General features: G+C 37.1%; 1 protein-coding gene across 2 annotated transcripts; it reads right to left on the bottom strand.

The window, feature by feature from the left end:
- Positions 1–1,657: 1,657 nt before the first annotated feature.
- LOC130718682 (ethylene-insensitive protein 2.2-like) lies at positions 1,658–9,835 on the bottom strand. Of its 2 annotated transcripts, XM_057569306.1 has the most exons (9): positions 9,786–9,835; positions 9,599–9,662; positions 8,394–9,151; positions 7,578–7,664; positions 7,331–7,441; positions 7,046–7,258; positions 5,856–6,041; positions 3,041–5,752; positions 1,658–2,467 (listed from the first exon to the last, which is right to left on the bottom strand). In XM_057569306.1, exons 3-9 carry the CDS (start codon positions 8,640–8,642, stop codon positions 2,099–2,101), a joined length of 3,927 nt encoding a protein of 1,308 aa, XP_057425289.1. In that variant the 5' UTR covers positions 8,643–9,151; positions 9,599–9,662; positions 9,786–9,835; the 3' UTR covers positions 1,658–2,098. The 2 variants fall into 2 exon arrangements, with proteins under 2 accessions (XP_057425289.1, XP_057425288.1); XM_057569305.1 differs by lacking the exon at positions 9,786–9,835 and having other exon boundaries at positions 9,599–9,734.
- Positions 9,836–12,660: the final 2,825 nt, after the last annotated feature.

Genomic DNA, 12,660 nt, shown 5'->3' with positions numbered 1-12,660 from the left:
AATAATTACCCTTAATTTCTATTTCCTTAAACAAATTTTCATTGCATTAAAATGTGAAAAATTATTTCAAATGAATTTTTTTTTATAAAAAACGGACTTTCATTTATTTAATATATCATTTAATGTCTTTTATGAGTGTAAATACAAATTAATATAATTAAGTGGTCTATTTAAGGAATTTGAAGGAAATAAATAATTAATTGCAAAAATTAATTTCCTTAAATAGATAGCACACAGTAATTTCCTTGAATACTATGATGGCTATTCCCATTAAGTGGTATATTTAAGGAATTTGAATGAATTAAATAATTAATTGCAAAAAATAATTAATTGCAAAACTTTGAATATAATAATTCTTGAATACTATTAAAATAAACCTTGATAAACCCTGTATAAGCTATATTGAGGTTGTGTATATAGACTTAAAATTCTACTGTACTTATAAAAATAAACCCTATTATACTACGGTTGTGTATATTATCATTAAAAAGATTATGAAACAACATTATAGAAATAATCAGAATTGAACAAATTTAATTCCAATTATTTATCATAAATAATTGGTATTATCATGTAATTAATAAATTATTTTAAATGCATTCAAGACCATTATTTAATGGGGGACAAAGATACAAAATTATAGGAAAATCACTTAGGATATTTAATGTGTGTGAGTCTCTCTGGTCGTGACACTTGTCAGCCAGAGAGGGGGTGTGATAACTTTTATTCTTGTAATGTCATGTGTACAACGTCTTTGGATAATGATTTTCTTTTTAATAGTATATAGATTAGGTTATATTAAAATGTAGGCTTAAATATGTTGGAGGTCCCTCTAAAATAGGGGTCCTTTGGTTTGTTAAGGCCCTTACAAATTTTTTTGGGTGGAATAAGCCCCTAATGTGAAAATAATATATAGTGATAAGCCCCTACCGTGAGGTTCTGTTAAATTTATGATGATTCTGCAAACGGCGCTGACATGGATTATATTTTTTGAAAATTATTAGGGTTCCACGTAAGTAAATTAGGGTTGAAAAAATAAAAAAAATAAAAACCCAAAGTAAAAAACCTAAGTAAAATCCCCAAATGGGTTTTTTACTTTGGGTTTAGATTTTATTTTTATTTTTTTAACCCTCATTTATTTTCGTGACACCCTCTTTAATTGAATAATTTTCACAAAATATAATTCATGTCAGCGCCGTTTGCAGAATCATCAGAAATTAAACGGAACCTCACGGCAGGGGCTTATCACTATATATTATTTTCACATTAGGGGCTTATTCCACCCAAAAAAAATTGTAAGGGCCTTAACCAAAGGACCCCTATTTTAGAGGGACCTCCAACATATTTAAGCCTAAAATGTAAGACTTAATTGGCTCCAAAAAGATATTGAGAACCAAAATGACACAAATTCCAAATTATATCACATACAGTCCAAACTAAAAGATCAAAAGTACAATCAAATCTTTTTTTTTTAATTAGAGCAGCCTAAAACCGAAATGAGAGAATACTCAGAAATCAGAATAGAGATTATCAATGATGGATTACAGATGAAATGCACGAGTCGTTCCCTGAAGTGAAATTAAATATCAAAAAAGTAAAACTTATATGAGGAGCAAAAATACAATAAGCTGATTTGTCGCTATAAGAATATCCAATGTTGTCACTGCAGGCCAACCAAACACCATATTAACGCTCAGAAGGCTTGATATAAAAAAATCCAGGCAACCATCACCATGGGCCTTAAAAACACCCAAATTATAAACATGTTAACATCTTTTTGTGGTTTAAATTGTCACTGTCAGACAACTTTTACCCTTTTCAAACCTCATCTGGCATACACTTGCGACATGAAGGAAAAATAATCCAACAACATTGTCAAGTCAGTTTCCATCTAACCCTTTTTTCCCCTTTGATTTTGTTGCAATTACATACAGTGACTCTAACCCTACTTGTATGTAACATACAAATAAATAAAATCTGCTGCAAGGAATTTGGTACAGGAAACAGCTGTTCTTGATCTACAGCATGAACTGCTTCACAAAACAAAACAGCCCAAGGAACACTAGTTTTGTTAATGCATGGTGCTGGAGGCAAAATGCTACAAGTTGTATGGTGCTGATGTAGGAATCTTGCGAGTCCCTTCATGAGTGCCAACTGGTTTGTTGGGTAATCTACGCTTGTACCTTTTGAGAACAGATGCCAGATTCTCCTTTCCCATCGGGAAAGCTACATCACCAGCTGCAGTTCCTGTGCGACCTTTCCGGGAAGAGATTGCGATCTCCACGTCCTTCACCATGTCAAGCACCACTAATGCGGTTGTGCATTTTCCCCGGCCTGGTTTTGCGGCAGGCGGCAACATGCCATTAGAAGGAGGGCTTAACCTTTGCTGGTGTACCATGGGAACTTGAAGGCAAAAACATGGGGCCATGGGACTACGAGGCTTGGAAAATGCCAGATCAATGACACCCTGCTCAAAAGGAAGCATATTAAAAAAAATAAGGAATGAAGAAAAGTTAAGGGATTAGCCTTGACAAGAAAAACTCAAAAAAGTAACTTAACATGAACTATTCTAAAAGCTTAAGTTATTGGGTTAAGACAGGTGAATGGTTTTATATTATACTTCGAAGAAGCCTCCTCATGCAAGAGCCCATTGGACTTGAAACGTGGACAATGCACAGACGCACCAACCATGTGCTGAAATTCAACTTTTTTATTAGATTAATGAGGGCAGCAAGGATCGAACTCTAGGTCATCTGGCTATAGAGGCTGTAAGACCATGCATGTCATGTACCAACAATCTAAGAAGCTTAAAAAGTTGGTGATATTTTATATTATACTTCTAACACTATGTCTAAATGGGTGAGTTCTATATTGACAGTGATGAATGCATGCCCATTCCATATTGGAGCAAGTTCTCCTTGTGAAACGTCAAGTTCTCCACAAGAAAAGAAACAGCCAACATTTACACAACTAGCATCTTCTGTTGAGTACACGTGAAGAGAGGAGCTGAAACATGAATTTCAGGATTACTAAAATTTACCTGGAGGCGATTGAGCACGTATGTGTATTTTCCCCAAAGCTCTGGCCGGCTTTCCATGAGTGAAAGGTCAAGCACACGGTGGATACACCACACCCCAAAGCTTATTATTAAGTCTGCTCTCCATACACATCCCTCCCCACAGTGAGGGATCGAGGACACTGAGAAACTAGAGCAATTTAGCTCGTTGTTCTTCATTGAAGAACCAGATTTCCCATCAGAAGAAAAATAACGAGCTTCTCCCATATGACTGACCCGGTTCATCTCTGTGGTTTCAACTTCATAAATGAATTGTTCCCTAGCAGCCACACGATCAATCAGATCCTCATCAGCCCCATCATTCTGTCTAAACAACCAATCAGACCCTTCCAATTTTAAGAGCTTCACAATACAATGTCTAAAAGATTGAAGAAGTTTGTTGTCTATATCCACAGAAGAAGTATTTTCTTTAGCAGTTGTACTGGGCCTACTTCCAACATCTGGTGCAACATTTTGAATTTTATCATCCACCCCAAACTGTTCAAAAGGTTGTCTGGACCAGAGGGATCCAGTACCATAACCAGAACTCAACTGAGAAGAAAGCACATCACTGTAGACTTTTGTCGGAGAGAGTACATCAAAGGCTAAAGGAGCTCCCGTCCTCGATCCAGAATTTGAATATAATGAGGACTGATATCGAGTCATGTTTGCAGAAGATCCATATCCACCAACAGAAATATCCCATGGAGCACTCTTATCAGACATGTAAGCATCCCTGGCAGGAATGGCATATCCTAAAATGTCTGGCAAGCTGTGGTACTTCTTAGTATTAACTGAACTGACTGCATTATTTGTAGATCCCGAAGTGCGAGAGTCATATTGGGACCTCTCAGATGGAATTCGGCAATTCATAGAGGTAGAAACATTTTCAAAGCCAGGGGGTTGGCCAGCACCTAAACCATTCTGCATCTTTTGCCTCAAAGCAAGTATAGAATTCCTGTAGTTTGTACTACTCATGGAAGGGGATTTCATGGGAGACAATTCCATTGGAGCATTTAAGTTATCAGAATTTCTGCCTTTACCAACCTGGCTCATATACGATGCAATCTGGTAACCATGTACAGTAGCTGGCTGATAATCCCAAACCCCAGATGATGGCAGATTGCGCACACTGGAATAGCGCCTTTCACCAGCATCAACAAGATTGCGGCAGGAGGTCGGTGCATAATCATCTAATAAATGGGTGGAATTTGCCCGTAAGGAGGAATAGTTCCTTTGAAGTCCATAGGAAGCCTCCATATTACTTTGAATCCTATGCTGCCTAGGAGAGTCATATGGAGCAGAGTTCATTGAAGTATCAGGAGCTCTACTTCCAACGGGAATTAGGTATTCAGAATATTCCTTTGCATTTGAATCCACTTTCTGCAAAGAGCCGCCGGCGAGCCTCGAATCTACTCCTAGTAAAACATCCAGCCTCTTAGCCTTAGCGTCCGTGGTAAATTTCCCATGGAAATCATAAAGTTGTCCCCAGAATTCATCAAGAATAGCAGCTAGCTGACGCCTTGCGCCACGGCCTAAACCTGCAAGTCTCGAAAGGCTTCCAATGCTATTACTCCCATCATCACTTTTCCCACTAAGGCTCCTGAATGATGCTGGGCCATCCGACGCTGAAGACGGGGCACTTGCTGAGACTGCTTTGGATGTTTCTTCAGTTTCCCACAAGTCTACATCATCATCATCCCTTTCAGCATTTAAATCCTGCTCAACTTCTACAGTTTTCTCGACTGGAGCATGTGCTTCCATATCTGAACTTCTGGCATCTTCCAATCTAAAATCAGGCGTTTCACTAATTACATCTGACACTGCCTCTGATTCTGAAGTGGAAGCTGATTCCTTCACAACAGATGTTTGGGAGCAAGGAAATGATGTAATTGAATGAGTCTCACTTACAGTAGTCACATGAAGATCAGGCTCCATGATAGTTTCAGAGAGATCAGGATGAAAACTGGCAACTGGTGCATCTGAGTACTCTGGGGTCCTTGCTAGAGCTGGTGTTGGTTCCTTTACCTGAACAAATTCATCTCCATGATACCTTGTTTCAGTTACCTCTGATTTCTCATTAGCAATCCATGTATTTGGTATGGCCTTTGGCATGTCCCAGTTCCATGCCTGAGCATCTGACTGGACACTAGCAGATTTTAATGGTGTGGAAGCTAACCAAAGCATCAAACAGAATGATGCGAAAGCAGTGCAGAGAAGAAATAAATAAGAAATAGATACACCATTCCCAATATTCCATCTCAAATTTCCCACCCAATCACTATTACCAAATATCATTTCTACAACAAAGACCATATTCAAGCCAAGCATCCCAATAAATATGACCCATGCTAAAAATTCCACAAATTGTGGGATCTTGTGTACACCCATTATTGATCTAGATGATGCAATACGGAAAAGGGGGATCACAGAAGATGGAAGTTGCAGAGCTACCACCACTTGAGTGAATATAAGTAGTTGATACATCCCTTCAGCTCCTGAACTCCAAACACAATAAAGGGCAGGCAGAACGGCAATTACTCTAATTGTAGCATAATGAAGCCATCCAGGAATATCCAATTTTAAGAAACGATGCACAACTACTTCTCCACCTAAACTCCAAGTTAGTGCTGCGGTTTGATTTGAAAGAAACAGAATGAGCAAAAACGCAAGCAGAGCTATCGGACTCCGCAACACCTGCAATAAAAATCCTAGAATTAGATTTGTACAGAATGAATAAGACAGATATGGCTTTGTAAGTTTTAGCTAAATGAAGATCAATGGTAAGTGGAAAGGAGACCTGTTCTACTGGCGCTAACGCATCCTGAAAAGTAGCCAAAACAAGACCCATACTGTAGAACTCATTTGCTGCAGCATTCATCAGTACATTATTTACCAAATAAAGGCCACTGAAGACACATATAATGGCCAAAAAATGGTTATGACATAAGGCATCCTTTGAAATGGTTGTTGATCCCTGATGCCACTGTAAAAAAGGAAAATGAAGCCTCAGATTGACAAAAATGGTACATTGTATGCAATCTTTTCAGACCTAGGTGCACAGATGATGAAAAGTGTGAAACTAATCAGATCAGACAAACTTAAATCTATATATGCATATATAGTATCTAAAGACTACAGCTTCAGTAATTTGTAACACACTATCTTCTTCCTTCTAGAAGTAACCCATGCACATAAGTTTATATATTAGTTCCAAAACATGCCTGGGCCCATGATTTGGGGAGAACTTAGAAGACAAAGGAATGAGCCTATTAATGATACATTTCCCCCAACTAAAAACATCTTGCCACAACGAATGATAATTTTCCGCCTTTTTCCCCATCATACCAAAATCAAACATTTCCTGATTCATTATGGCCAACGAGGAAAGTTTTCCCAGACGTGTAATATCAAATTATCAATCCAAAGCACTAGCATAGTTGACCTCACTCCCCTTCGTAAGTTTTTTCGCAAGACTAATCGTAATCCAAAGTACCGTGATTACTCAACGCTTTTGAGACGAGCAGTCTAAAGCATGTTTTGTTTTACATCGCTCAAATGCAAGTGGTCCGTACATTGATTAAACAGTATGTCAGATAAAACAACACTCTGATGAAGTATCAGAAGACAAGGAAAAGAAAAATAAAAATAACACAAGGATTTTGACACAGCTGTGCAAAATCAAGTTATAGAAATAATGGATCAAATATATCTAGGAAAAAACGAACAATCAACAGCACTTCTCAAAGCACATGCCTCCTTTGAACATATGATAGATTAAATATAACAAAACTCCAGCAGTATGGCATCTTTACAAGCAAGCTTACTACAAAGTGCAAGAGGCAGACATTGAGTTTTTATAGACAAGCAAAACATGACGTGAATGTATCAAGAAGGCCACCAAAGATGTATGTTTGGAAGCATGCTTTCTAAATGGATGTTTCACCGAATATAAATAGGAGAAAAATGAGAAATGACAGGAGCCAATACCTGTACAATAGAAGAATGAAGGTAAAAGTTGTGAGGCACAAGAGTTGCACCTAGAAGACTCATTAGCACAAATGCACTCTCCCCACTCAATTTTGTTTTTATTCCATTCATTGGTAATGGAATTTCTGGTTGATTTATGAGGATTCCAAGTATAAAAGAAAGCAGCACAAAACCTGCCACAAACAGGCCTAGGATCTTCACCTTCTCAATGTCCTAAAAAAGGGAAATATGATAAGTGCATTGTTGATAACAGAGATTGATGAATAAGCAAATAATGATACTTACAAGGAGGACAACAAGAAGTAGATGGAAAACAGCCCCAGTAGCAGTTAAAAACACACAAGTGAACAAGTCCCATCCAAAAAGAATATTTAAGCCATGTGCCATGCCCAACATCTAGCAAACAGGGAAAATCATGAGGTAATGTCAAAAAAGTCTGGCAATGTATACAACGTATAGACAAATATAATTCATATTCTTTGCTAAAGAGTTAGCCATATCTTGAAGGTAAGTCAAGATTGAGAAAAATTACCATGTTAAGGTCAAGCATAATCACTGAAAGTTCTGTTTGAACTCCAAGAAGCATGCATGTCCAATTATCGTATTCATCACTGCAAATCTTCAGCACAAAAAAGGGAAGATCTATAAGTAAATCACACTGTTTAAGTTTATGCATGGAATTCTATTTGAAACTGGAAATGATATCAAAAAGCCAGAAACCAACTAAGTCCACAACGAACTCAACAAAAAGATTAAAGGAATACCATATAATCTGTGACTCATCACATTGTACAGCACATGGCCAGACACAAACGGATTACTATCTCAATATAATAATAGCTGGGAAATTCAGGGATTATCTCAAAATTATAATATCCCTGCTTCAAAATTATATCTAAAGGGGTGAAATTAAGATAGCATAGAAACCTATCTAAGTGTTTTTATAAACTCCATAAAAATCAAGTGATATATTGGAAGAAGATAGGAATGATCATTGACATTCTAAATTTCCTGATACACAAACTAAACTAAAACAAGAGAGGGAAGAAGAAACTGAAGAATTATTTCTGTGGCTTGATTTCTTCTTGATAAGTGCCTTTTTTCAACAGCCTTCCATGACCCATACTATAATTTTCTAACGTGCAATATTGCATTTACTTACTTGCGCAGGGTGAAGTGCAAACACTGAACAATCTAAAACACAAACAAATAGTTCAAAAATCAACTCAGTTCAAGGGGGGGGGGGGGGAGCAATACAGAGCACAGAAATTTTTTAAATAGAACAAACATACTAAGTCTAACCTCAACGCTATGAATTTATATATCCATTAGGTGAAATGCACAATACCTGAGCAAGATCTTTTCCCGTGATTACACCAATTTTTGCTGATATGTACTGACAGAAGATAGCTGCAAAACTGAAGATAAGTGTGAAGGCCATCAGATCAAATCCGAACCGTGAACCACCTTCAACAACTGCCACCCATTTTCCTGGGTCAACATATCCTATTGCAATCATAAGCACAGGCAAAACAACTGGAAGTGACGGGTGAAGAAAACTGGGAATGTGATAGGCTTTCAAAGTCTCTGCTTCCATTTTACTCTTCAGTTCCAACAAGAATAAGGCTACTGACAAATAATGACACTGAGAAACACTTTGAAGTAGCAAAAAGTCTTACTTAGCCATAAATTATATTCCTGGAACCTGCTAGTAAAGTGTATTACTAGCAAAACATTCCCTCTATTACAATTCCCAAATCATTCACCAAGACATTAGCAGTTCGAAATATGAACTACGGTAAACAGGAGAATTGAAGGAAAAGGACTTGCAATTCAAAAACTAGCTCCGACGTGGACACCGGTGAAATAGCCAATTAATGTTCCTTCCAACATTAGCTATGATCATCAGATACTTTCCATAAAGTCAACCTGCTTTTCATAGCAAAATGGAGTCACCACCACCACAACCTTACTGATAATTTACTTCATCTCCTCAACAAGACTGAAAGTCAATCCAATCCAGCTGAAACTTGTTAATTAATTACCCTTTAAAACTCTCGATTCTAATCCAAGAAAGCAGCATCCCCTGATAAATCCAGTCAAATCCTGCATATTTTGAAATAGTAAATGTAACAACCCAAATACCATAATAGAAAGTAGAAACAGCACATACCCTTCATTACCACCATTGATTACAACAAAATGGAAATCACACAGGAACTTCCATGACAGCACAAAAAATAACAAGTATTCATTCTTCAAGTAGATGAAATTGAAAAGCATGAGAATCAAACCCTCAAAATTACCCAGCAGATTGAAAAACAATAAAAGAAAACAGAAATTGAAGTGAAATAAATACTACTAGCTAGATCTTCACAGAGCATGAAGAAGGAAGCACAAAACCCAAGACAATTAATTGAGTTCCAATTTCCAAAAACAGTTAACAGTTCAGGTCAAACATGAGATGAGATAGAAAACGAAGCATGGATGGATCTGATGAAACGGTTGCGTGAATTTCAACAACGACGATGGTGATTGGGGGTTAGGGTTTACCTTTTTTCTCTGATTTTCTTTTCATCTGCCACGAGTCTCTGCTATGCTATGATTCTATTCACTCCTGCAAAGTTGTAGATCTCACGGGTGAACAAAAACGAACAAGGATCATTCATATTTATATATATTATATATACAGATAAAATAAAACAAACAATTAATTAATATAATAATTAATGACACTAACTTATGTGTATCATCACCAATTTAGGAGAGAGAGAAAGCTCGATTTTCCGGGAAAGTAGAGAGAGAAAGTTTAAAGGAAAGAAAATTTATGGTCGGTCAGCAAGGGATACTTTCAACTCTCTAAGAGCAACTCCAATGCTTTGGGCTCTTATCTGGGCTCTTATACACTATTTAGCACTATTTTACACTATTTATGTGCCACGTCAGACTTAAGAGCCTGCTAAAAGCCTGAAGCAGATTTTGCTCCAATGCATGGGCTCTTAAATTACTATTACAAGGGTCCCACCCTGTCCCACCATACAACATTAATTTATAATATTTATTTTCATCCAATTTATATTTAAAATTTAATACTAAAGCAATACTATAAATAAATTTAAACAATAATTAAATTTAATTATTTCCTTTTAATTTCTTAATACTATAATTAAATATTAATGTTTGGGCTAAAAGTTCAAAAAAAAATAAAATTGGGCTAATTAAAGGAGTCCAAAGAGGAAAAAACCGGCCATGCCGGTCAAAAAAGGCCCAAATGGCCACAAAACCTGCTCCAGCCGGTCCACCAAGGGCTCCAACGGCTGGATGACTTGCTCTGCTGGTCACCCCCTATAAAAGCCAAACCTCACCTCCTCTTCACTCAAAACCCTAGCCGTCCTCTCCCTCCTTCTCTCATCTTCTGAACCTCTCCCAATCGGTCACCACCGCCACCAAACAATCACCACCACCACCAAACATACGATTCGCCCCCCAAAACCCTTGTTCGATCATCCACTCTTTCTCTCTTCCTCCTCTTCCTCTTCCTCACCCACTTACTGTCTCTTCCTCCTCTTCTCGCTCTCCCTCACGTTCTCTCCGGCCAATACCACAAACCGCCACCAACCCGCTAGGCTCCGGGCCCAACGCTCCCAAACCGCCACACTCCGGCCACGATCCAGCCGCCACCGCCCCTCTTTCATACGCTCAAGGCCTTAAAAGTCGGAAAAGAGCTTCCTTTTCACACATGCAAGCCGTTTTTGTTGATATTCGTCAGTTCCTTTACTCTTCTATCGTATTTCTCTCATTTCCCTTCCAGATCGGAGCCAAAACGACCGGATCGGAGCTCATGTTCTTCCACACAGTCAAGATCACACCCTTTTAGCTTCTGTGTTTTTTTATTTTTCTTTTTTCTATGTATAAAAATTCATCTTTTGTAGTCAATAAATTTGTTAATCTTCTGAACATTTCATTATAATTTTATAATTATTTATTGTTGAATAAAATTTCTGGAATCGTGGTTCATGTTATGTTGATGTTCATTCTGTTTCCTTTTCCTCTGAAATCCGTTGAAGCAAGTGAGAGAAAATAATAGTTTTTTAATATAAGAGCTCATTAAGCAGGAGCTCTTGCAGAAGAGCCCCTGCACTGTAGCTAAGAGCTTGAAGGCTCTCTCCAACGCACTGAAAAAATAAGAGCCGGCTCTTAAGCCCTCCAGCTGGGCTAAGAGCCCAGCGTTGGAGATGCTCTAAGTTGTTTCAACTTTCAAGGCCACATTGGAGAGAGAGAGAGAAAGTGAGAGTGAGTGTAGTAAAGATAAACAGTTTACATTTTTATTTTTATTTTTTTTCATTTCTTTTTCTAATGTATCTTACCACCGACGGTTATGAGATTAATTTTCTAAAGACTTTAAGCTCATATTAAGTGGCTAAGTCTTTCCGAATAAATACTTTCACTGTTAATAAATTGAATTTTAAACAAAATGCTTAATGAGTTTAACTATTTATGAGATGCGCTACGTTTAATGGGTATGTTTCATTTCTTTTTACTATTATTATTGTAGCATTTTGTTTTTTCTCTCGTTTCGTCTTAGTCGAGTGTCGTGTGTTGATAAGGTCGAGCTTTCTCTCTAGTTTCCATTTTTATTCATCTAATTATCTGACCCATGTTAGTAGTTGTTGCTGAATTTGTTGACAATTTAGGAAATGACCCAAAAATAGAAATGTCACTCTATCTCCTTCAACGGCATAGGAAAGTAAACTAGTTGTAAATTAATGTTAACCTAGTGTTTTTACCCACGCGTTGCACGGGAAATTTGTCTATTGTATTTAATACATCAATTAATATTTTAAATTATAGAATACTAGCGTTTTTACCCCATCTGTTGCACGGCGAATATTGTTATTTGAATAAGTAAAGAACATTGAGTGTACCTATCTTTGTCAAGTTCAATAGTTATCATTTTCTACTTTGTACAATTTTTCTCAAACTCTTGTTCTCAACTTGCTCCAATGAGAATTCTAATTACATCCGGTCAAAGACAAATAAAAATGTAAGGAAAAAATTAAGAACTATTGTTCAAAAAATCAAAAGGCTACATAAGGGTTTATACATATAAGGAATGACGTATCAATGTCCTTATACATTATGTCACAAAGTGGAACGAAAGAGTATGGGGTTAAGTTGATAGCCTTGTTAGGAACCAATCGTACAGAAGTATGAATATCAAAGTTGATATTGAATGGATGCGAGGATGGACGAAAATCACGACCGCTTTCACCAACACCAAAGAATGAGATCTAATATACAAGTCTTTTACTTAGCAAAGACTAAAATCGATAAATCAGAGTCTTCCTAATGGAAGCATGAATCTTACAACCTTGGAATTTTAAATGTAAAAAAGATAAGATATTTACCAACCATAAAAAATGATATTAAAACAGGGTGAGTAATTAAAAAAATGTGATACCTTATCATCCATAAGAACCATGCTCATAGAAAAGGGGAGCTTCGAACCATATAAGCTCGGACTTAGCCATAAACGATTGACTTTTGCAACAATAGTCCAGTTCTCTTTGGAGGTATCGATTTTGGCGAGATCGTCGATTTTGACAGCCATCGGA

This window comes from Lotus japonicus, chromosome 5 (genome assembly GCF_012489685.1).
Source record: "Lotus japonicus ecotype B-129 chromosome 5, LjGifu_v1.2".
Lineage (NCBI taxonomy): Eukaryota > Viridiplantae > Streptophyta > Magnoliopsida > Fabales > Fabaceae > Lotus > Lotus japonicus.
The sequence above is the reverse complement of the archived record's forward strand: the minus strand, read 5'-3'. Positions and strand labels throughout refer to the sequence as shown.